Source organism: Sorghum bicolor, chromosome 4 (assembly GCF_000003195.3).
Source record: "Sorghum bicolor cultivar BTx623 chromosome 4, Sorghum_bicolor_NCBIv3, whole genome shotgun sequence".
NCBI lineage: Eukaryota > Viridiplantae > Streptophyta > Magnoliopsida > Poales > Poaceae > Sorghum > Sorghum bicolor.
The window spans coordinates 10,547,302-10,573,836 of NC_012873.2; the positions used below are offsets into that span (position 1 = coordinate 10,547,302).

The 26,535-nt window shown below is 42.2% G+C and overlaps 3 protein-coding genes across 3 annotated transcripts; all 3 read right to left on the bottom strand.

Annotated features, from left to right (window-relative positions):
• On the bottom strand, positions 1,238-2,482 carry LOC8078327. The gene has a single exon (XM_021460253.1). It carries the CDS (start codon positions 2,181-2,183, stop codon positions 1,665-1,667), a length of 519 nt encoding a protein of 172 aa, XP_021315928.1. The 5' UTR covers positions 2,184-2,482; the 3' UTR covers positions 1,238-1,664.
• LOC8085592 lies at positions 9,295-9,996 on the bottom strand. The gene has a single exon (XM_021459448.1). It carries the CDS (start codon positions 9,994-9,996, stop codon positions 9,295-9,297), a length of 702 nt encoding a protein of 233 aa, XP_021315123.1.
• LOC8085593 lies at positions 18,015-19,334 on the bottom strand. Its single transcript, XM_002453562.2, has one exon. It carries the CDS (start codon positions 18,849-18,851, stop codon positions 18,153-18,155), a length of 699 nt encoding a protein of 232 aa, XP_002453607.1. The 5' UTR covers positions 18,852-19,334; the 3' UTR covers positions 18,015-18,152.

Genomic DNA, 26,535 nt, shown 5'->3' on the forward strand with positions numbered 1-26,535 from the left:
TCGGATGCGCATGGAGAATCTGGACCTCAACTCCTAGGCCGAGGTCTTCTCCAGCCTTGACACGTACCAGGAGATCCTAAAACTATGTTCCATTGTATGAAGCAGCGACTTCTCAAGGAAATGGAGCTAATATACGTCAAGGTGATGAAGATCAAAACATGAATCGATTTTGAGATTGGATGGCTGATGGTTTGTTTAATAGGTCATAACTGTGAAGCTGAAATGGTTTGTAATAATGGACATTTTGTAATGTATGAATATTTTTGTAATCATGAGGACTAACCAAGCAGCGCGGCAAGGCAAAGCGGCCATGATAGCGCAGGAGCACGGATAGGGGATGCCGAATAAATAAAGATTGTGTGCATTAATTAGAGGCATTTTGGTCTTTGTAATGGCCATTAGACTATCTCCAACAAGCCATGCATACCGCTACCCAAACCTATTTTGAGTCATGCATAGTGAAAAAACGCCATCCGACAAAAGAAGCAAAGGGAGCAACTATTTTGGGTAGGAGAGAGGCAACCTAGATATGTGTCTGTCTCTCTCTCTCTCTTCAACTCAAATGCTTGCATCGTCAACATGGTGAGCCCGTAGGAGGTGGTGAGAAGTGACTGGCGCAGCGAGGTGGGTTCATGGCTAGTGCAGCTAGGCAGGACCGCGGGAGGGGGAGGGGGGAACCGCTGACGCGGCAAGGCTGGTTCCTGGCAAGGAGCACGTGGCGACCGCTAGGCGGCGACTGCGACGCCTCCTCCTCGTATGAGACCTCACCGGTTTGCACGAAGTGCTCAAAGGCATGGAAGATGTTGTTGTCCATGATCTCTCAGAGTACGCTGGTCTGGGCAGGTGTAGGCGCGGTATGCAACGCTGGTGGGGAGAGGCCTTGGCCTAGGCGGTCGAGCGTCGTGGCATGGAGGCCACGGGAGGAGAGCGACGAGGACTAGGACCCCACGGCAAGGCACAGGAGGACGAGGAAGTAGTGCACGGGAAAGGAGTCGCTGTCGGCAGCGAAGGGCCGAGAGATCATGACGAAGAGACCGGGGGCAGAATTAAGATTTAGGACGCGGCGGTGGCGAGGTAGAACCAGAAGGGGAGCGCTGAGGCGATGGAGAGGGGCTGGGGCGGCGGTGGAGGAGGAGGAGACGATGATCGTCGGAGAGGAGCGCCTTCGTTGGGCACCGCGTCGGTTATGGGGGACCTGCCACCGGGGCTTGGTGGGTTTCATTTTTTGCATCCTCTGTTGGGAAAGTGAAATTTTGGGTGCTCGACCTTTTTATTGTGTAGGACCCAAAACATCAAATACATCTCACATTTAGGTAAGGGCTGTTGGAGACCGTCTTAGTCCCTCTATCAAAGGGGCTATACACTCTAGTCTAGAGACTAAAGGATCTAAACACGCCCTTACATATTCAGCTTTCCGTTGTTGGCCGTCACTATGAAGATCCTAGAAAATGAAAATGAGTAGGAAGGACGTCATGCTACTTGTAGCACCGTAGAGAAGACGTTGTAACGGCACACCGGGCATGTCGAGTGGTCTCGCAGCCACAAGTCAATGCACTGCTGGTGGAACATGTGCAGGCACCCCGGCAGCCGCTTCACCATTTCCCCCTTCTCCACCTCGCCTAGACACACCGCGCACTCCGACGGGCTGTCGTCCGGCCGCTTCATCACGTCCTCCTCCTCCTGCTCGTACGCCGGGATGTCGTCCACGGCGACCACCCGCGCCCCACCCCGCACCGGCGGCTCCCGCGCAAGCACATACATGGCAGCATGGCCTTCTTCTCGTCCTCTCGCACCACGAACCGTGGCAAAGAACTAGAGGCAGCAGCAGCAGCAGCAGCAGCAGAAGCGCCGCCGCCGCCGCCGCTGCTAGTCCGGTGCCGCAGCCGGGCTCCCGCCGTGCGCGCGCACCGGCACGGCAGGCGGAGCAGCCAGGCGAGGCCCCGCTGAGGCGAGCACAGGAGCCGCCCCAGCGCGGACCACGGGAAGAGCGCGCCGCAGAAGGCAGGGTAGACGCAGGCGCTGATGCTGACCCAGACGACGAGGAAGACGGAGAGCGCGGCCATGTCGCTCGTGTTGTGGGGCTTCCGCGCGCGCCCGACGAGCGCGTTGATGAGGAGGCCCGTGCCGCCGATGCACACCGCGTTGGCGATGGCCAGCCCGAACAAGCGGACGAAGCAATCCATGGCTGTAGTACGTGTAGCTGTACACACCACGAGGATGCTGAAGCTCAACTGCACTAGAGCGTGTGACTGACGCGTGACATGATGATGATAATAAAGAGAGGTGAGCTCAAAGTATCTTCCGGGAATTTCCGAGTAATATCTAATTAATTATCTTGGACTCTACGATAGAGTCTTGCATTGGGAGTGCCCTTACTCTCCGTGTGATAGCTCGCGAAATGTTGAAAGTGATGGGTTAGACTTGAAACCGTGTCGTTTATCCAAGTCAAGTAGTCAACTAACTGCTTGGTTCGTGCAGGCGGAAGCAAATCTCAGAGAGCGAGCGAACGAACCAAATTAACACTTAGACCTTCGATATTCTGTCTTGACTCGATTATTAGCGAGTCAATTTATATGGTCCCTGGTCCCTCATCCAACTGATTGGTTTGCATCGATTTCAATTTCAAGAACTATCACCACGTCGATTTTCAATTTATCTTTAACAGTCAATTGAAAAAAAAAGCTCGATCCTATATATAACCCAAAATTGAGTCCTTTGCCGGCCATATGTTCTCGATTTGGGGCTATCACTGCAGTTCAAGTCACGAGCCGATAGTTATAAACTTATGAGTCCCGATACTAAGGTCATTATGCCAGACCAGATAGTCACTGCTGATTGTCTTAGAATTGGTGCTGATAAGTTTATAGCTACCGCTTCATGACTTCGGATAGTGATAGGTGACTGTCGGATCATAGCTTCAACCAGTAGAAAATCATAACTTTTTTATATAAGGTCAGATTAAGATAAAATCTGCTTATATCAAAATTGTAGAGTTCAAATCTAGCACTTTGTAGTTGATATTTTTTTTTAGTTTGAGATGGTTTACATATCCAAATAAATTTAAATTCAATATAAATTCTGGGATATGATTTGAGATAGTTAATAGTATCGAATAAAGACAAAGTCAACATAAAAAATATTGTACTCAACCAGGTCTATGACTTTGTAGTTATTTTTTTTATTGGAGATCATTTAAAGTGTTAAATATATAATATAAATCAAAATTATGTAGTTAAAAGGATGATATCAATTGTATAGTCATAAACATCACATACAGATAGTATAGGTGCTTGGGAGAACCTGAATATTGAGGTCTCAGATTCGAATCCTAGAAACACATATTTGTGCAATTTCGGTAGCAACGACAACATGAGATCTTCAAAAGTCCTCGAGATGAAATCTAACTCCTCTCATGTTTTGTTTTAATTATATAGCAGTAGGTACTATGTATATCATGTTTCATGAGGATGAAATCTAACTCTTCTCTCAGTTTCATAAATTTCATGTGTTTTAGTTAATATTAATGACATTGGAAACCACACGTGAGAATAGCTTTTTATCTCTACTAGAAACTCTTGCGCGCTTTGCGCGCCCTACCATCAGAAGATGATAAAGCACATGCCCAACAGCAATTTCGGGCCAGCAAAAAGAAAAGAGTACAGTTTGCCACTATAATATAGGGCATGACAGATTGAGTTATGAATTGTTTGTATCTTTATATGCCACATAATTCCATTTGTTATACATGTACAGCTTGTATTTGTATGTTCACGTTCTTTAGGTATAGGATACGACATGTTATACACCGGCTTCACCCGACCACATATTATATATCCTTAGAAGTGTCTAGTCCATGCTGAGCTCTCTGCTACTAGCTCAAACAACGACACGTGCCTCGTACACCTCTTTTATTACCACCGTGTACACTTCCAATTCCAATACCATCCGTGCATGTGCGCCCGCATCTAGCCCAACTTGAGTCGGAATATGCACAACAAAGAAACAAGAACCACGAATAAGTGGTTATGCATTGACTTACCAGGGTGAGAGAACTGTGTAAAGACTAAAGAGATCACAAAGCCTCATAGAGAAACAAGAATCATGAATCAGTGGTGATGGGCTGACTTAGAGCATCTCCAACAAGTTGGCAAATGCACTTGGCAAATCTTGATTTTTGGCAAAACCACAAAATCCATCCTCCAACAAGTTGGCAAATGGATTTGGCAAATTGTCAAGGTTGGCAAAACCAGCCCTTCCCGGCGCATATTTGCGCGCACTCGAGCGCTTGGCATCGATGTTTTTTCGGGCGTTTCCTGTTGTCCCGCGCGCGCGAAAACCTCTCGGCCTTTCCTTTTTTCCCACGGTCCTACAAGGAAACAGATCGCGCCTCCCTATTTCATCGTGCCGGCCTCTTCCTTTCCTCTCTCCATCACCCCGCGCAAGACCGCGTGCTCTCTTCTACCCCGCGCCGTCGGACCTGAAGAAAAGAGTACATATCCGATGTGATAGCTAGGACATATTTAAGCAAAAGAAATAAGAAAGCACATACTACAAACAAATCTGATGTGTAGATGAAACTATATACCTTCGACGGAAAATATCTTCACCATACGTTGGATTATCGGCCAAATAATCTTGGAACATCCTTTTATGGCCACCTTCTCTATCACGATAAATTACCCGATGACCAGGGACAGAACCTCCGGGCCTTCTCTTGCGGTTGTTCAACAGATTGCTCGAGATTTGAGCAGCCGAGGAGAGGAGAAGGACGTCGTCATCAGATGAAGAATCTTCTAGCTGCTGACTTCGAGCACGGGATCTCTTCCTTGGCATGGTGGATGGTTGGAGAAGATGGAGTTCGAGAGAGGGAGAGAAGGCCTGGATCGGATCTATGGAGGAGAAGGAGAAGGGGCACGCGGCTGAGGAGGAAGAAGGGGGCGCGCGGCTGAGGAAGGTGCGACGGCATGCATGCGAAGCGAGGATCGGAAGACGAAGGAGTACGGCGGCTTTCTGATGCCTGGAACCGGACCCACCAAAAAAATTAAGACATGTGGGCCTTTAGTTTTCAATTTGCCAAGCCCAAATGCCAACTTGTTGGAGTATACCTTTTTGTTCACTTGGCATTTGGGGTTTAGACTTGGCAAATCCAGAAATTTGCCAAGTGAATTATGCAAACTTGTTGGGGATGCTCTGGGCGAGAACATAAAGAGATCACACAAAGCTTCATAGATTGGGTGGGATCATCCTCGTCAAAACCATTCTCCGTAGCAGTAATTACCTAATTACATTTAGCAAACCTTAATTAGAGTATTAAAAAAACCATGCATATACAAGAGTACTTGACAACGTGCAAGTCCAACTGGATCAACGAAGTATATATGAAGATAATGAATGTCATCACTGTCGATATGCCTCAGTTTATAAATAAGAGAATAGACAATCATAAGAGCAAGTATTATGGTGGGCTGTAAGCCGGCTAAATGCTGAGGTGGAGGAGAGAAGTGAGGAGAGAGAGGAGAAGCAGACTGTAAGCTTACAGCCAGCTTAGGCACGAGAACTAAGAAACTCTGACCATGTATTAATAGTGAATAGCTAACTATTATATGAGTGGACTGGAAGAAGGCTGTAAAGAACCTTACAGCCAACAAGTGGACTGTGTTATTAAACTTCCTCTAACAAGAATGGTAATCATCATTGCATTATACCTAATGCCTCAGATCAATAGGAGGAGAACATAGAGATCATCAAAGGAATAATAATCATAGGCTATGTATACAGAGATGATGTGAACAAACATATTTGTGAATATAAAATTATTGGCCATAGAAGAATTATAGCTCTTGTATCTTTGTGCTTGTAGCACCTAGCGGCATAGAAAGCATAGCTAAAACTGTAATTGCCAAAATAGATAAATTCCTAAATCTTTTCACGCAAATTTAAAAAAAATAACAATGTGTCAGGGAGACGTCAATTCACCTAGCAGACATTGCGTCAATCTAATTAGGAATAGTTTGTACGTAGCCCTGTTTAGTTCCTCACATAAAAAATTTTTATCCATTCCATCGAATCTTTGAACACATACATGGAACATTAAATATAGATAAAAAAATAAACTAATTCACAGTTTGATTCAAAATCGCGAGATGAATCTTTTAAGCCTAGTTAGTCAATGATTAGCCTACAGTAACTCACATGTGCTAATGATAGATTAATTATGCTTAATAGATTCGGTTTGTAGTTATCGGACGAGCTATGTAATTTGTTTTTTTATTCAAAGTCCATGATTATGCTTAATAGATTAATTCACATAGTGCTGTAGATTTGGCATAGAGAAGGAATACCAGGAGAGAGACATGTGCAAAGGTATGTGTTCGATTGATTCTCGGATCCCAGGCCATGCTCCAGCTAGCTGGATGCTCCCTTCTGCCTTACGTCGCTGCCTGTGGGGTTGTATGGAAGCAGGGTCAAAGGGTCCACCCGCCAGTGATAACACTCATGTTAGCCGTGCTCGGGCTCGGTCGCTCGAGGGTAGCCACGCGAGAGCCCTGCTACACGTCGACGTGCGAGGACGTCTGCAGCACCGTGAATCGCTCTGGTGCGAGCAATTCATAGTAGTCTTTAAGGAACCTGATTTCCATTTTCTTCCACCTAGGATGCCACTATACTTGTCGCTTGCGCGACTGGAACGGGTAAATCGTTGGGCTGCGCCATCGTTAGTGGGCTACTGCTTGCGTTTGGGCCGAAGCAAGCGCACACGGCCAGTGGAGAATTGGGCAATTGAATTGACGTTGTCACGTAGCAGTTCTCTACTTTGCTAAAACAAAAAAAAACATAGAAATTCTCTACGCACACGCAAAAGGAAAATTTTAGTAGAGATTAGAAAAAATAACGACGTCATCTATTCAGAGAAAAAAAATAAAAACATAGCTTCCAAATTGAGCATCCAAGTTAAATTCCAATTACACTATTGTATATCTCCACTATAATTGAAAACTTCTTGGGCCGTTATACTAGACAAACTCACCTCCAAACAAAATCACCCCACCGCAGCCTACTAATTCGGCCCAATAATCTCCACCATAACCAACCCTCACGCCTCAGTCTCTCCAGGTCAATCACGGTTCATCTCAAAATTGAATCCATTTGAATCCACCCCGCCTGCCGTCCATTTGAAACCACTCCGCCTGCCATGCATTTGAATCCACCCCGCCTGCCACCACAATCTACGCCTCCCTTCCTCTTCCAGCGCAGCGGCGATCTACGTACAAGCAGAGCACGTACAAGCAGGACACCGCCAAGAGCACGTATGTGACGCCGGCGCTGCCGTCTACTCCTGTCCTCCACAATGACACGGCGGATGGCAGGGAATCGGACCTTCGGATCGGCGACTGATCTTTAGTGTCAACTGTAGGTTACGTTTTACTGTCGTGCGGGCAGTTTTTTTATCTTCCTCTAAATAATACAAGCAGTAATTAATGGTACAAGTATGCGTCGATCATTATTGTGCTTAGGTGTTGCCCCTGTTGCATGTCATAAATTAAACCATCTATCATCTTGCTTTGGTCCCTGACGGCAACCTGAAACCAGTAGCAGTATTCTCATCTCAACATGCATGGTCGTGTAGTATATGCATATACATCTGAATGGTTCCGTGGTTTCAGAGATGGTTCCGTGGTTTTAGATATAGGTTCACATGGGCGATGGTGATTTTCTGAACCTATGTGCATGTACATCTAAATGGTTGCATATTTCTACAGTAAGTAACTGATAAAAGTGTATTAGTAGCTAAATGTATTAAAGTTGAGATCTCAGAAAATTCAGAGTTATGAGGTCATAGTATGAGTTATCTCTAAATAATCATGCAATGTCTAATGATAAAATTCATGAATGCCTTTTTGCAGTTCCTTTTTTTCATTCAGGTGGCTTCAATGTCTACACCTGGACATATACATAATGCACTAAGCGACATCACCAACGTCACAGGTATGCTTTTAATAATTGGGTGTTTTTTATAATTTCGTAATCTAATCTAAATTCGTCAAAATTCCTGCTTTAGATGAGGCCTCATCGAGGTGGACTCAAACATTGCGAGGTCGCAATTGTCGTGCTGAGATGACCGATGAACGAGGGGAGGAGATAAATAGAAGACAACATGAGTATCAGTGTGATTGTCGAGCGAGGATGGCCGGAGAAGAAAGGGAAGGGAGCATAGGAAACAACGTGATTACCAGCGTGAATATCGAGCACGGTAGAAGGCTGCATCACAAAATAATAGCACTTCCACCATTTTGACTTAAACATTGCCGACCTCATCAACAATAGTTATTTAATCCTCTTTCATTTTATATTTGTATTCCATAATTAATCCATCCCGTGCTTGAGCCTTTTTGAACACCAATAATAAATGCAGATAATAATTGTTCTAATATGGAACCGAGCACACCAACTATATTGGGCAAGGAAAATATCCCACACAATATGGACCAAAGCACACCAATTATACTCTACCCATGGGATCATCTCCATAAATGTATTGGATCATCCACTACCCCTGGAAGTGCTCAACTAGGTAACAATTATTTAATAATTCAAAAAAGTATTACCTCTAAAAAATAATATGATATTCTGTACTATATAAAGTAAAATGTTACGTGCAGGCAATAATGTTAGTACCACAATGACTACTCAACAACGAAAACATACAACTGAGATGTCTAATGAACAAAAGGAGGAGTGGAATAGGAGACAGTGTCATGTACCGATGATTCACAAAATGTATATACAATAAAAAACAATTGTCTAAAATTAAAACTCTAAAAAATTACTATAACTTATATAGCGTTCTTTAGAAAAACTGTGGTGTTAGCATAGGCATTATACTAGTTTTTTATAATAAAATCTTTAGAACAAAATCCTACTCGTATATACATGGATGACATTTTGAAAAGAATAGTTTTGTTTTTTCTTTAGAGGACGAGATGAAGATGACAAATAAACTACTATTTTCGGCTTCATTTCCACTTCAATTTTCATATGAGAGCACAGGTTTTCATCAGTAGTCTTATTTGCGAAGCTGTTTGTAAAAAATCCATTTGGTACAAAGCAACTTCAAACAACTCGCGGAGCTAGCGAAGAAGTTGTGCTAAACTAAGCCTATATATGTGAACTATGCTATGGGCATCTAAAATAAAAGAAAAAACAACTCACCCTCAAATATCACTAAATGTACAGTTAGCAAAACCCTGTAATACAAGTTTTCAGTTTCCCCTATAGAGAAAAGGACAAGGAAAAATGTCATGCTATACTACTTAGCCCGGCAATGGCGGCAGTACGTGAAGGGAAGACGTTGCACCGGCAGACCGGACACGTCGGGCGGTGGTGCAGCCACTGGTCGACGCAGTGCTGGTGGAACACGTGCAAGCACACCGGCAGACTCTTCACCATCTCCCCCTTCTCGAGCGCTCCTAGGCACACCGCGCACTCTGCCGACGACGGCGTGCCGTACTCCGGCACCGCGCCGCCGCCGGCCTGCTGCTCGTACGCGTACGCAGGTATGTCGTCGTCGCCGGCAGCAACGACGACAGCTCTACCAGGTCCTACTTCGCCGGGAAGCGGTGGCGCCGCCTCCCTAGGAAACACGTTCCTGACCTGCTGGCCCTGTCTCTGCACCACAATCTCCGGCAAACCAAAGCCACTATCGCCGCCGTCGTGGTCGCCGGCGGCGGCGGCGCTCCAGGCCCGGCGCATGCGGCCCCACGGCAGGCAGAGCAGCACACCGACGCGACACAGGCAACGCCCTAGACTGGACCACGGGAAGAGCGTGAGGCAGAAGATGGGGTAGATGGTGGCGTTGAATAAGCCAAAGAACATGAGGATGACCTGGGGTGCCTTTATGCCCCGCTCGAACGTGTAGATGATGGAGGCAGTGCCGCCGATGACCACCGTGTTGATGAAAACCAGTATCATTACGCGGATGGAGCTGTTGAAGCACGCCATGTCTCTGCGGCCGGTGTGTGGCTCACCTTTGCAGCGGCTGTGAGAGCTTTGTGCCCTGAATGCTTATCAATTACCTGCTTCTCTTGATATACACACCGAGTGCTGGCTGGAGTGACAGGAGGGATTAAAGATGATAGAATTTCATTGGTGTCTTCGTCCGCGAAATGGCAAAAGAGATGTTCCACCTTCCACGTCCCACTCCAAAGCTTTTCGTAGTGTTGCTAATATTAAATATTAATATGGCGTGATGTGTTTGTGGTGACGAAATAATTTTGTTTTTTCTTTAGAGGACGAAATATACTATCGTTAATCACTCGCTATCGTTTGGAAGGCTAGTATAAATTATCGAATAGTTTCAGGCTAGGAATAGTTTTAGTCTATTCTGAGCTGCAAATTAACGAAGGTGAGGATAATCTTGTCACTACTACAGTCAGGTACAGTAGGAGCAGCTAAAAAAGCTTTATAAGAGCGGCTGGCTCAGCCGTCCTTATGCAAACGCTATTACAGGGGATTCTACTGTAAGGGCGGTTCAACACCAGCCGCCCTTACACTGGTCCACTGTAAGGGCGGCTAGGAACACCAGCCACCCTTACTAATGACCACTGTAAGGGCGGCTAATGTTTTCAGCTGCCCCTATTGTGTGCATTTGTAAGGGCGGCTCAATCTAGAGCCGCCCTTACAGTTAATTTTCAGCAAAAAAAAATAAAAGCTACAATAATCAAATAGGACAGTCAGCACAACATATATATATATATACAACTAAAAATTATGAAAAGGATCCGTCTATCATACCCATGGTGAAGCCACAACTCTCATCCCTTTTAGTCATGATAGGCTATTCCATCAACCCATGCCCCACTCACCCATGCATGCAAAATTGTTTTAGCAAATTTAAAAAAGTCATAACTTTTAAACTGAAGATATAACTTAAATTTCGATTGCACCATTAAATTTCTCATAACAAATCCTTCAAAACAAGATCACACATGGATATATTTAGATAAAATTTTATTTTTATTAATAAATATTTATCTCTACAACTAAAAATTATAGAGATGACCCATCCACAACTCCCATCCCTTTGGTGGTCTTTTTTACTGTGCGATGACACGCTATCCTTGAAAACAAGATCACACATGGATATATTTATATAAAATTTTATTAATGAATATTTATCTTATAAAGATAAAATATTTTCTTTTATTAAGTAGAGACAATATTCTAGGTTCAATAGACAATGTTCTGTCTTCGTAAAAAATGTTATCGATTTAGAAGAATAGTATTTAGGTTTAGGTTTATGAAACTGATATTACAATATACATAAAAATACATAAATACATGACATAGATAAAAATAAAAAAAATCTAGAGTAAAAAGCATAAGAAAAATAATAAAAACACAAAATAGAGAAAAATTTCAAATAATATCAAAGGGTTACTTTTCAAATATCGTAAATATATTTATAGAATATTAACATCACTAAATACATTATAGAACATCATTAAATATATTATAGAATATCACATCTATTATAGATTACATGTATACTAAGTGAACACCATAAAAAACATCATAGAACATCACATGTATACTACGTAAACATAACATAACACAACAAAGAACACTAAATATATACTACATAAATATCACATATATAGAAAATAAAATAAAAAATAAAATTACTAAGAAAAAAATATAAAAACAAACATAATTAACAAATGATAAAAAGTGCATAAAGCAAATAAAATTAATGAATAATTTAAATAAGGATAAAAATAAGATTAAAAGGAAATAAAAATATAAAATAAGAATTTCAAGAAACATAGAAAATCTGAGAAAAAAAGAAAAATAAATAGAAACAAGGAAGAACAATAAAAATAAAACCAAAATAAAAAGAAAATAAAAGGTAAAATTAAAACAAGAAAAGAATAAGGAAATGACAAAAAATAAAATAAAATCGAAAAACAAAAACTGAAAAGAAATGAAAAAGTAAGAATATAGACAGAAAAAACAAAATAATAAAATAACAATGAAAAAACATAGAGTACGTGGATTTTAAAACCCGTAACAACGTACGGGCATTAATATATATATATATATATATATATATATATATATATTTCAAATCTAATCTAACCACAACATAGCATATATATATAATATTAAATCTGACCAGATCACATCACAAACATCAAATTTCAATTCCACCATCAAATTTACAAATTCAAAAGTTCTATCATAACAAGTTTCACAAGTTTGTCAAATCCACAAGTTCCACTCTTTCTACAGATCTAAAAATCCATAAAGAAATCTAATATACTAGCTAGCTAGAACTACAATCAAAATCCATCACTGAAGAGCAAGAAATAAGATCCTTGCCTTACAAGCTCAGCCTTGTAGATCAATGGTGTCCTCGTCCTACATCTGGCTCAGCTCTAGCAACAGCAAATATTTGGCTTCCTGTGTTCAGAGACGCAAAGAAATGAGAACTTAACAATAGATCTCCAGCGACCAAATCTTGCTAGCGGTACACAATTCTATCTTAAAAATCAAAACTTATCTCTTAAAAATCAAAACTAGGTTGAAAGGAGGATATATATTGTTCAGAACAAGAACCAAGTACAGTGCATTCTAATTAATTTTAGTATAATAGAAATTAATAGAAAACTAATTTACTATGTCCTCGTCCTACATCTGGCTCAGCTCTAGCAACAGCAAATATTTGGCTTCCTGTGTTCAGAGGCGCAAAGAAATGAGAACGATCTCCAGCGACCAAATCTTGCTAGCGGTACACAATTCTATCTTAAAAATCAAAACTTATCTCTTAAAAATCAAAACTAGGTTGAAAGGAGGATATATATTGTTGAGAACAAGAACCAAGTACAGTGCATTCTAATTAATTTTAGTATAATAGAAATTAATAGAAAACTAATTTACTATTTATGAATCTAGTAACTATACCTCAAAGAAACATATGTCAGATAGATACATGCAAAAGAAATTCTAGTTCATTGGTAAGGAACAGACTATGCACTATTGCACATCATTATCATGTTCTATTAATTCAAAGGTAACTTTAGAGCATCATTCTCTACCTTCAACTTGTGAGTTCGCACACGTTGAATCATTGCCCTACACAAAACAGTGGTTGTAGTCTGTTATGTAAACTTCATAAGGCAAAACCTCACAACACAAGTCACTAAACTATAGTCAGGCACGTTCTAGGTTCCAGGTTCCAAACAGTATCATAGGGTAAAAACCTCACAAGTCGCAAATCAAAATGAAGATACTAGAGTTCATTACTTCTTGCACAGTATGCATCTATTGATTGCATCGATCAAGGAACAATAGAAAATAGAGCAGCACATGTTTTCCTAATTCTAAGCTACCCTAAATAGAAGTAGTGAAGTACGCATGAGCTGTCTGCAGTCCTGTGTACAAGGTAAGCTAAATAGAGTTAGTTTATCCTATTAGTTTCATCTAAACTACAATATTTAAGGGGAGCATGTGCCGTTTAAACAAAGTAACTACAACAAGATGATATATTTTAGTTAACGATTGGCAGTATGTCATTACACAAATTCAGTAAACGGTGTTGTTGGCAAATGGCATTGCCTACATAGATCCTTAGATGGCCCCTAAAAAAATTATCATCCTCCTTCAGTCTGTTGAATTTATAGAACAAGTTCATAGTCTACATCAGACAAGAAATGCAAGTGAGAGATAACGATTGCACAGAACTTTATAGCAGCAGTCATCAACATTATCCAGCATATAATATGCTTCTACTCAAAGACCAAACCTAAAAAAGGTGGAAATCTGTTTTAGATTTGTATGTTTTCTAGTGACTGCCTGATGTGTAGGCTTGACTCGGTTAAGAAAGATGTAGTGCTGACAGGTAGAACTAAAACATGGACTAGCATCGAAGAACTAAAACTACACAGCCATAAAATGCAATGTTTGCTTGCTAACCCAAAGCAGAAAACCATGAAATATAGAAATAAAGAGAAATTTCAAACAAATATTCGAGATTACCACTGAAGAGCAAGTATTACTAGGAGCAGTTACAAGATGGGGAAAGTACCTTCTAGATGAACTTGAACTTTGGAGCGCAAGATCTATAATGTTGAGCAAATATTCCAGATTATTTATTTTCAATATCTGTTTATTATTTAATATGTGCAAACAATAGTATTCACAGCTCGTAAAAAACATCAGACATGTTATCACTAATATTTAATTGATGCGGAAAGTGATGCTAACAGAGCTACTAATATTTAACTTTCTTCTCTAAATCTATATGGATTAGCCATGGATCAGAAATTACCGAGGGGCAACCCTAACTTGCAGCACAGATCCCCAATTTACAGCACATAACAAGGGGTAGCCATGGATCAGAAATTACCGAGGGACAGATCCCCAATTTGTAGCACATAACAAGGCTGGCACAAAACCATCATGGAAGGAGCTCACCACGTCGATGCATGCCCATCTGGATCTGTCTATCTGGATCTGCAGTGATCAGAAGAGCATGATGGTGAGGGGAAGGGGACAGCACAGACAACATCACACCCCTGGCCAGGGGCTCGGTGGCGGCATGGCCAGCAGTGGCTGTGTGGTGCGCAGCTGCGGCCTGCCTGGCGTCGGCGGTGCGCCCATCCATCCCCAGCAGCCCGGCAGGGCACGACGGCCTACCTAGTGTGAGCGCACGCAAAACAAGGAGGAAGAGGAGGGGGCACCGGTGATACACGCGGAGGAGCTAGAAGCAAGTAATGTCACCATGGGAGGAGCAGTAGGGAACAGCGTCGGCATCGAGAGAGAGGGAGCCCGCTAGAGAGAAGACCGAGAGAGAGACCACGGTTACGGGAGGAGATAACATGGAGGGTTTGCTTCGGTGCGTGTGGTGAAGAGAAACTAGGGTTTCCCAGAAAACAATGTTCTCAACCATCGGATTGAGAGATGGATGGCTGCTATCAAACGAAGTTGCAGCTAGGCCTATGAGAGATATTGGGCCTATCTCTCATTTTGGGCTAAAATGGAGAGGTCTTTACCCAAGACTATTTTCTTTTTTTTATTTTCGTTTTCTGGTAGAAATGTCTTAAATTATATAAGATAATAAAAATAAATTTAAACAGAAATTTTGTCAGCAGAAAAGTAGTAGAACTCATTGATATCTACAGATTTCATTTTGGTCCTTTTTTCATATGAGTTAGTAGAAACAATTCAAAATTTGAATTTCAAAATATGAGAACTATTACAAAATTTTTGGAAAGCAAATGACTTCAAATGAAAAGTCATAAACCATAAATTTGTAAAACTCATCAGTATATTCAATTTTTATTTAGGCCATTTCTCCATCGGACATTGTTTCAAGAATTCAAATTTTAAATTTAAAAAATGACAACTTCAAACAAGATTTTGAAATAGCAAATGATTCCAACTAAAAAAGTCATCACTAACAAAGTTGTATAATTCAACAAGATCTACATTTGATACATAGGTCATTTTTGCATTTGACAAAGTGTTAGGAAAGTGTAGTTCTAAATCCACAAGTCTCACATATAGTTTCATAAAGTCTGTGTGAGATTCAGGACTTTGTGACTAGTGTTTACTAACACTTTCTCAAATGCAAAAAATAGCTATGTATCAAATATAGATCTTGATAAGTTCTAACACCCTTGTATTCAAAAGTTTTTCATTTGAGGTCATTTAGTGCCTAATTTGACCAAGTTTGACCAAGTCACATCTTGGATTTTTAAAACATGTGACTGGAGTTTACTAAAACTTTTCTAAATGGTAAAATGAATTGTGTATCAAATATAGATCTTAATGAGTTATAACACATTTGTATTCAAAACTTTTTCATTTGAGGTCATTTAGTGCCTCATTTGACCAAGTTTGACCAAGTCAAATCTTGGATTTAACAAAAATACACTTTGACTGAAGCCTAGATGGTCTCAACTACAAAAGTAATGAATAAAAAGAACATCAAACTCATCAAGATCTACATTTGGTGTAATGGTCAACTTTTTATTTGACAAAGTTTGAACCACTCAAAATTTGAATTTTAAAATTTTCACACCTACATGCTAGTTTTCGAAACCCTAGATGGTCTCAACTTAAAAAGTCATGAATACCAAGATTGGTCCATTCATCAAGATCTACATTTGATACATAGGTTATCTTTGCATTTGACAAAGTGTTAGGAAAGTATTGTTCTAAATCCACAAGTCTCACATATAGTTTTATAAAGTCTATGTGAGATTCAAGACTTTGTGACTAGTGTTTACTAACACTTTCTCAAATGCAAAAATTATCTATGTATCAAATGTAGATCTTGATAAGTTCTAACACCCTTGTATTCAAAAGTTTTTAATTTGAGGTCATTTAGTGCCTTATTTGACCAAGTTTGACTAAGTCACATCTTGGATTTTTAAAACATGTGACTAGAGTTTACTAAAACTTTTCTAAATGGTAAAATGAACTGTGTATCAAATATAGATCTTGATGAGTTATAACACCTTTGTATTTAAAATTTTTTCATTTGAGGTCGTTTAGTGCCTCATTTCACCTAGTTTGACCAAGTCAAATCTTGGATTTTAACAAAAAATACACTTTGATTGAACCGTAGATGGTCTCAACTATAAAAGTAATGAATACAAAGAATATCAAACTCATCCAGATCTACATTTGGTGTAATGGTCAACTTTTCATTTAACAAAGTTTGAACCACTAAAAATTTGAATTTTGAAATTTTCACACCTACATGCTAGTTTTCGAAACCCTAGATGGTCTCAATTCGAAAAGTCATGAATACCAAGATTGGTCCACTAATCAAGATCTACACTTGATACATAGGTTATTTTTGCATTTGACAAAGTGTTAGAAAAGTGTAGTTCTAAATCCACAAGTCTCACCTATAGTTTCATAAAGTCTATATGAGATTCAAGACTTTGTGAATAGTGTTTACTAACACTTTCTCGCATGCAAAAATTAGCTATGTATCAAATCTAGATCTTGATAAGTTCTAACACCCTTGTATTCAAAAGTTTTTCATTTGAGGTCATTTAGTGCCTTATTTGACCAAGTTTGACTAAGTCACATCTTGGATTTTTAAAACATGTGACTAGAGTTTACTAAAACTTTTCTAAATGATAAAATAAATTATGTATCAAATATAGATCTTGATGAGTTATAACACCTTTGTATTAAAACCTTTTCATTTGAGGTCGTTTAGTGCCTCATTTGACCTAGTTTGACCAAGTCAAATCTTGGATTTTAACAAAAAATACACTTTGACTGAACCCTAGATTGTCTCGAATACAAAAGTCATGAATACAAAACTATGTATCAAATGTAGATCTTCGTGAGTTCTAACACCTTTGTATTCATTTTTTTCAGTTGAGGTTATTTAGTGTCTCATTTCACCAAGTTTGTCCAAAGGGGCCGCTTGGGATTGAGCCACCCCATGACTAGTGTTTATTAACACTTTCCCAAATGTAAAAATAAACTATATAATAAATGTAGATCTTGGTGAGTTGTACAATCTTATTATTCAAAAGTTTTTCATTTGAGATCATTTAGTGTCTTATTTGACTAATTTTGTCTAAAACCACTGTAGGGGCGGCTGGTGATTAAGCCGCCCCTACAGTAGTCCACTGTAAGGGCGGTCGATGATTCAACCGCCCTTACTGTGACCTACCACTGTAAGGCGCGGCTCATAACACTAGCCGCCCTTACAGTGGCCATTGTAGGGGTGGGTGTCTAGTTGAGTCCCGTCCGAGCCACTGTAAGGGTGGCTCCAAAGCCAGCCGCCTCTACAGTGAAAAGAGGTGACGTTCTCTTAGTGCTTTTTTCTTAGTGCTTTTTTCACGTAGTGTGTAGACAAAAGTTTATTTCCATCTATACCAGAGAACCATCTAAAAAATACTAACACGTCGGCACAATTGGATGAAAACACAAAAATGCAACAGAGCAACCCTGAGGATCCTACCTATGCGGTCTTGGAAAGAAATGTATAAAATCAATTCTTCTTTTATACATACCTTTTCTTTACATGTGTTGGTGCTGTGCATTTCGTGATCGATTCAAGAAATTAAACAAGCTAAGTCGATTTCGGCTGCAGCAGACGAGACAAAAAAATGGCTAGAACAAATTCACACTAATTGGTCCGGCAGCGGTGCGAATACGTTGCACCGGCAGACTGGACACGTGGAGTGGTTGCGTAGCCACAGGTCAATGCACTCCTGGTGGAACTTGTGCAGGCACACCGGCAGCCGCTTGACCATCTCCCCCTTCTCCACGGCGCCAAGGCACACGGCGCAGTCCGGCGAGCCGTCGCCGCCGTCCGGCTGCTCGTACGACGTCGGGATGATGTCGGCAGCTGTGGCCGTGGCGGCGGCCACTCCCCGCGCTCTGCGGCTACCAGCCGGTGGCTCCCGTGGAAGCACGCCGCCGATGCCGATGCCGATGCTGTAGCCTGCTTGGTGGTGACTCTGCACAATGAACTGCGGCAAGGCGCCGGCGCGCTCGTCGTCGCCGCCGCCACCGCGCATCAGGCGACGCCGCGCGCACCTGCAGGGGAAGCAGAGCAGCCAGCGGACCGCGGTGAGCGGCGGCGCCAGGCACCGCCCCAGCGTGGACCACGGGAAGAGTGAGCCGCAGAAGGCCGGGTAGATGGTGGCGTTGAGGGCGAGCCAGAAGACGAGGAAGATGGACACGACGACGATGCCGGCCGTGCTGTGTCTGTGCGGCGTCCTCGCGAGCTTCACGAGCGCGTAGACGAGGAAGCCCGTGCCGCCGACGCACACCATGTTGGCGATGGCCAGCCCGTACACGCGGAGGCAGCAATCCATGGCGACCGCGACCCGCGTGCGTGGTGCGTCTGGCCGAGCTAGCTAGCGATGGTTGACAGATTTTCGCGGCAACCAAGTTGAATTCACCGATGGATCGGAGGGCATGATATGATGATAATAAGAGATGACTGGGAAAACTGCACAGAAGTTCATGGGGAATTTACGAGGTTGTTCGTGCCCGCGCGGAATGGCAACAAGCCAACAACGGAGAGATGATCGAAGCCGCGTACGTGGTACTTGTGGCCGGGCTTCTTCACAAGTCACAAGTCACAGGTCGAAAGTCGTCGATGCAAGAATTTTGGATAGTTGAGACTTGAGAAAACGAAACCGTAGACTTGAGAGGAGAAGGGAACCATCGCAGAAGCAGAAACATTCTACACGCCGTAACCGTAACTGGGCCCATTGATTTCGTGTCTAGCGCCGGCCGACGTCGGTATATGTTCTATAGTTTTTTAAGATTTTTTTTTTTGCAAATGCATGAATGTAAAGTCTATTTGCAAAACGGTTGGGAATGCTCTTACTCGGACCACGATTTGTATTAATTGACATTCCAATTCCAAGTAGCAAAACTCCAAGAGTTGCCGGTGTTACTGTGTAGACAATAATAATTTATATAATTGGTGTGTTTCATTTGAGAAACGGACATTTTCTCGCATTTTATATTTTGTTTGGATTTCTTTAAATACACACAGACGTCCACCGCGTCGTCGGGCTAAGAGAGGGGCTGAGCTCTGCCGCCACCATGCTGGGGGAGGGAGATCAGGCCCTCGGCAGTGACACCGAGAGAGGACGCCCGAGCTTTGCCAGTGCCGCACTGAGAGAGGGGGTGGGGCTCGCTGTTGCCAAGCGAGAGAAAAGGATGGGTTCACCGCCACCATTCAGATCAGAGGGGGCGACGTTGCCATGTCTATATATAGGCATGCAGCCCGAGCCCATCAGCCTGGCACGAGGCCCGTGTTTCGGTCTCCAGCGGACTCGGTGAAAGCCCTAGTTTGGTTTTAGATAATTGATAAAACCCTAGTACTAACATCTATGCTAAGTGTGTAGACTTAATGAGGTTGGTACATACCAAGTGATGGAGCAAGTGATGATCATGGTGATGATGGTGATGACCACAAGATGATCAAGTGCTCAACTTGGAAAAGAAGAAAGAGAAAAACAAAACCCTATGGAGATGAAGGCAAAGGTATTGCTTAGGGTTTTGGTTTTGGTGATCAAGACACCATAGAGGGTGTGATCACATTTAGGATAGATAGCCGTACTATAAAGAGGGGAATTCTTTGGCTAAGCGGTTATCAAGTGCCACTAGGTGTCATTATTCGTGTGCATGCATTTAGAACCTAGTGAGCTAACTTAACTCCTTCAAAGAAATTGTTTGTGAAAATGCTAACACACGTGCACACTTGTTGGTACACACGTTGTGGTGTTGGCACACTTTGAGAAGGAGGTGGAGTTTGAAGGGTAGAGAGAGGATGGGTTCCTCTCTCCCTCCCGCCGAGCTTGCGAGGCGGGTTTTGGTGCTTTTCGAGAAAATAAAGTGCATATTTTCTATTACGCCGGTGGGAAAATTTGGAGAAGTCGCGGAGAAACACTCACCGGACGCTGGCCTTTGAGGCACCGGATGCTGAGGCTGAGCGTCCGGTGTGCTGTGGTGCTAGGGTTAAGCACCGGACGCTGGGGAGCTCCTGTTCACGCGTCCGGTGCTATCTGACTTCGGTCGGAGTGTTTGACTGGAAGCACCGGACGCTCAGGTAGCGTCCGGTGTGCGGGCGTTTTGCGACCCTCTCTGCGCATGGGTCCGGTGAGCACCGGACGCTACCGGTGCTTAGCGTCCGGTGACCCGCAGGTTTGCGGAACTATCTGCGCATGAGTCCGGTGTGCACCAGACGCGTCCGGTGCCAACTTGCTCAGCGTCCGGTGCACTGCAGGTGACCGTTAGACTCTGACACGAGAGTTTCAGAAGGTGACAAGTGGCCGCTTCTGGAGCACCGGACGCAGGTGTTGAGCGTCCGGTGCCCCTTTAAGAGCGTCCGGTAACCCCGTATTTCGCCCAGTGAAAGAGCCAACGACTCTATTTGTTTGAGGCGCTATAAATACATGTTTGGCCGGCTTGGGGCTCACACTCTTGGCATTCTAGCATACTTGACATCCTTGTGAGCCTAAGCAAACACCTCCCACTCATCTCCTTCATACATTAAACATCTTTGTGAGATTGGGAGTGATTCCAAGTGCATTTGCTTGAGTGATTGCATCTAGTGGCACTTGGGGATCGTTCTAGCTGCGGTTTTTCTTGTTACTCTTGGTGGTTGCCGCCACCTAGACGGCTTGGAGCAGCGGAGGAGCTTTGGCACGAGTTGGTGATTGTTCGTGGCCATCTCCCGGTGATTGTGAGGGGTCTTGTACCTTCTCCGGCGGAGAGCCGAAAGGTAACTCTAGTAAAGTGCTCGTGTCATTGAGTTACCTCACTTGTGGGTTGGTTCTTGTGGTGTCCTAGTGAGGACGAGGTTCGTGCTACACCTCTTAGCCACCGAACCACCAAGTGTTGGTCGATACAACGGGGACGTAGCGTGCCGGCAAGCACGTGAACCTCGGGAGAAAATTGTGTGTCTTCATTGTGTTTGTTGATTGGATTTCTCCCGGTGATTGGACTTCATTTTATTGATTGGTTCATCCCCTCTACACGTCGGTATAAAGATCAAACCTTCTCTCTTACTTTCTTGCAAACTAGAGTAGCTTACATACTTGTATAGAAACTTTAGGTAGCTCTCTAGTGTAAGTAGAGACATAGCTCTTGTGTGCCTAGTGATCATATCAACTAGAACTGTTGGATAGGTGGCTTGCAAACACCATTTTAGAGCTAGAGCAAAAAGCTTCGCTTTGTTATTTACTAACCTCTTGCTCTAGTGAATTTGTAGAATTTTTAAATAGGCTATTCACCCCCCCTCTAGCCATATTAGGACCTTTCAAGTGGTATCGGAGCCGTGGTCACCTTTTGTGAAGGCTTAACAACCTCGGTGCTCAAATTATGGCTCAAATAGTGTTCAACCATGTTGGGGGCAAACCACCGTTCTTTGATGGCACAAGTTCTTTTGACTATTGGAAAAGAAAAATGAAAATGTACCTTGGATCAATAAATGATAGAGTGTGGGAAGTCACGGAGAATGATTTTGTGATCCTTGACCCCGCTAACTCCACTGACAATGAGAGAGCAAACAAGCAATGCAATACAATGGCTCTCAACACAATCTATAATGGCATTGATTCAAAGGTATTTGAACAAGTCAAAGATCTTGAGAGAGCAAGTGAAGTGTGGACAAGGCTAGAAGAAACATATGAGGGCACTACAACGGTAAAAAGTCCCAAATTGTATATGCTCAAGGACAAGCTATCCAACTTCAAGATGAAGAATGATGAGTCTATACCAGAGATGTTCTATAGGCTCCAAGTCATCATAAATGATCTCAAGGGCCTTGGTGAGAAAGTGAAAGATGAGGACTTCATTCACAAGTTCTTGATGTGCTTGCCCAAGAGGTTCAAGACATTGAGAACAATCATTTTTAGAGGTGGATTGACGGGTGTATCTCCCAATGAGGTACTTGGAGATGTCATGACCGAAGATCAATACAATGACAATGATGATGATGAGGTCATGAAGAAGGATGATGATGATAATAAGAAGAAGAGTGGCATTCAAAGCTAGTTCTTCATCCAAGAGCAAGAACAAGGGCAAGGCCAAGAAGGAAGAATCAAGTGATGAGGAGTGCTGTAATGATGATAGTGATGATGAAGCACTAGCACTCTTCGTCCGCAAGTTTGGCAAGATGATGAAGAAGAAGGGCTACCATACAAGAAAGAGAAGGGACAACTCCAAGAACAAGGAATATGTGAGGCTATGCTACAAGTGCAAGAGCCCCGATCATATTGTGGCGGATTGTCCATACAATAGTGATCATGATGAGCATGAGAAGAAGAACAAGAAGGACAAGAAAGAAAAGAAGGACAAGAAGATGGTCTTCAAGAAGAAGAAGAAGGGTGGATCCTATGTTGTGACATGGGATAGTGATGCTTCTTCGGATGATGATTCTAGTGATGATGACAAGGCATCCAAGAACAAGGCGCTTGCAAGCATTGCTATCAACAAGCCCTCACTCTTCGACACTCCTTCATGCTTCATGGCCAAGGGCCACAAGGTACAATATGATGAGAGTGAAAGTAAACATGAACATGATAGTGATAGTGATAACGAAAATGAATTCACTAATGAACAACTCATGGACATGTTAGAACAAGCCGATTCTCTTATTCAATCTAAAAACAAGAAGTGCAAAGAATTGGCCAAGAAGTTAAAAGCTCTTGAGCAATCCTTTGATGAGCTCAATGCTAATCATGAGAGGCTAGTGGAAGCCCATGAGAAGCTTGGCAAGGCTCACACCAAGCTTGAGAAAGCTCACTCCTTGTTGTTAGAAGAGAACAAGGAAAAGGTTGTTGTTTCATGTGATGTGGGCACAACATGTGACTTAATTAAGGAATCACCCAACCCACCTATTGTTGTTGCCACTAACTCTTCTTGTAGGTCTTCATCCACCACCAACAACTCTACCTCTACTTCTAGTGTTAGTGTCACTTGTGATACCACACTAAAGGTTAAGAATGAGACTCTCAAGAGAGAGGTGGATGAGCTCACTCACGCCTTAGGCAAAGCCTATGGTGGTGAGGCCCGCTTGCTAAAGTGCTTGGGTAGCCAAAGGTTTTCTCTCAACAAAGAGGGATTAGGCTATACCCCCAAGAAAGGCAAGGCGGCCTTTGCAACTCACAAGCCTAGCTTTGTGAAGAGCAATGGTCGGTATTGCAACAAATGCAAGCAAGTTGGGCACTTAGAGCTTAATTGCAACAAAATGAACAAGAACAAGAAAATTGCTAATATACCTTACATTCCTTTTGATTCTTGTTATGTGCTTACCAAGGGTGAGAAGGGTGTGCATGCTAAGTTTGTTGGTACACCAATTGTGGGTCCAAAGAAGAAGGCCATTTGGGTACCAAAAAGCTTAGTCACTAACCTCCGAGGACCCAAACAAGTATGGGTACCTAAGAAAACATTGATTTGTTTTGTAGGTAAACTATAAAGCCGGAGGAAGGCATTGGGTGCTTGATAGTGGGTGCACACAACACATGGCCGGTAATTCAAGAATGTTCAATTCAATCAATCCAAATAATGAGAATGGTGTTGATAGTATCACATTTGGTGACAATGGCAAAGGCAAGGTCAAAGGGCTTGGTAAAATTGCTATATCCAATGACTTGAGCATTTCCAATGTGCTACTAGTAGAGAGCTTGAACTTCAACTTGCTATCCGTAGCTCAACTTTGTGATCTTGGTTTCAAATGCATATTTGGAGTTGATGATGTAGAGATCATAAGTGTAGATGGCTCTAACTTGATATTCAAAGGCTTTAGATATGAGAATCTATACTTGGTTGATTTCAATGCTAGTGAAGCTCAATTTTCAACATGCTTGCTCACTAAATCTAGCATGGGTTGGTTATGGCATAGAAGGCTTGGTCATGTTGGAATGAAACAATTAAACAAGTTAGTCAAGTATGATCTTGTTAGAGGCTTGAAAGATGTCACATTTGAGAAAAGACAAGCTTTGTAGTGCATGTCAAGCCGGAAAACAAGTTGGCAACACTCATCTAAAGAAGAGCATCATGAGTACATGCAAGGCATTTGAGTTGTTGCACATGGACTTATTTGGACCAACCACATACACAAGCATTGGTGGAAACAAGTATGGATTTGTGATAGTGGATGATTTCACAAGATACACATGGGTGTTCTTTCTTAGTGACAAAAGTGATGCTCTTGCAACCTTCAAATCATTTGTCAAGAGAATACACAATGAGTTTGAAACAACCATCAAGAAAGTGAGAAGTGACAATGGAAGTGAATTCAAGAATACAAGAGTTGATGAGCTTTGTGATGAATTTGGCATTAGGCATCAATTCTCGGCCAAGTACACTCCACAATCAAATGGTCTTGTTGAAAGGAAGAATAGAACCTTGATTGACATGGCAAGATCAATGTTGAGTGAATACAATGTGAGTCATTCTTTTTGGGCCGAAGCAATTAACACGGCTTGCTACTATAGCAACCGACTCTATTGTCACCCAATGATGGAGAAGACACCATATGAGCTCTTGAATGGAAGAAAGCCCAACATTGCATACTTTCAGGTTTTTGGTTGCAAATGCTATATATTGAAGAAAGGCACTAGATTAAGCAAATTTGAAAATAAATGTGATGAAGGCTTCTTGCTTGGATACTCCACTACTAGCAAAGCTTATAGAGTTTGGAATTTGGCTAGTGGTACTCTTGAGGAGGTGCATGATGTTGAGTTTGATGAAACCAATGGCTCTCAAGAGGAAGAGGAGAATCTAGATGATGTGAGAGGCACTCAATTAGCCGATGCAATGAAGAACATGGATATTGGTGATTTGAGGCCTAGAGAGGTGATTGATGTTGAAGATGACAAAGATCAAGTGCTTCCTACCTCCATTGTGCAAGCTAGTGGTTCTCATGATCAAAATCAAGCTAGTACAAGTGGTACACAAGTGCAAGATCAACAAGCTAGTACATCATCTCATGATCAACCAAGTGCAAGCAATCAAGTGCAAATACTCCAACCAACAAATATTGCAAGACATCATCCATTGGATCATATCATAGGTGACATTCAAAGAGGAGTGCAAACTAGATCAAGACTAGCATCATTTTGTGAGCATTTCTCCTTTGTGTCTCACATTGAGCCAAAGAAGATTGATGAAGCATTGAGAGATGTTGATTGGGTCAATGCTATGCATGAAGAGCTTAACAATTTCAAGAGAAATCAAGTATGGGAATTAGTTGAGAGGCCTAGCGATCATAATGTCATTGGCACTAGATGGGTCTTTCGCAACAAACAAGATCAAGATGGGATAGTTGTAAGGAACAAAGCAAGATTGGTAGCACAAGGCTATACTCAAGTTGAAGGTCTTGACTTTGGTGAAACATATGCCCCGGTTGCAAGATTGGAAGCAATTAGGATCTTGTTGGCCTATGCTTGTGCACATAACATCAAGTTATATCAAATGGATGTAAAGAGTGCATTTATCAGTGGCTATATCAATGAAGAAGTTTATGTTGGGCAACCTCCCGGTTTTGAAGATGACAAGAAACCCAACCATGTTTACAAGCTAAGAAAGGCATTGTATGGTTGGAAGCAAGCACCAAGAGCATGGTATGAGAGATTGAGAGATTTCTTACTCTCTAAAGGTTTCAAGATGGGCAAGGTTGACACCACTCTCTTCACCAATAAGATTGACAAGGACTTGTTTGTGTTGCAAATCTATGTTGATGATATCATATTTGGATCAACCAATCAAGAATTTTGTGAGGAGTTTGGCAACATGATGGCTAATGAGTTTGAGATGTCAATGATTGGAGAGCTTAGTTACTTCCTTGGTCTTCAAATCAAGCAATTGAAGAATGGCACATTTGTGAGTCAAGGCAAGTACATAAAAGACATGCTCAAGAAGTTTGGTATGGATGATGCAACAAATGGAAGCCTAGATAGTGATACAAGTGGAAATATGGTGGATCAAAAGTTGTATCGGTCTATGATTGGAAGCCTACTCTATGTGACCGCATCA

Excerpts from the sequence above, each read along its gene's own strand:
- LOC8085593 (XM_002453562.2), bottom strand. The coding sequence starts at position 18,851 with ATGGATTGCTGCCTCCGCGTGTACGGGCTGGCCATCGCCAACATGGTG.
- LOC8078327 (XM_021460253.1), bottom strand. The coding sequence starts at position 2,183 with ATGGATTGCTTCGTCCGCTTGTTCGGGCTGGCCATCGCCAACGCGGTG.
- LOC8085592 (XM_021459448.1), bottom strand. The coding sequence starts at position 9,996 with ATGGCGTGCTTCAACAGCTCCATCCGCGTAATGATACTGGTTTTCATC.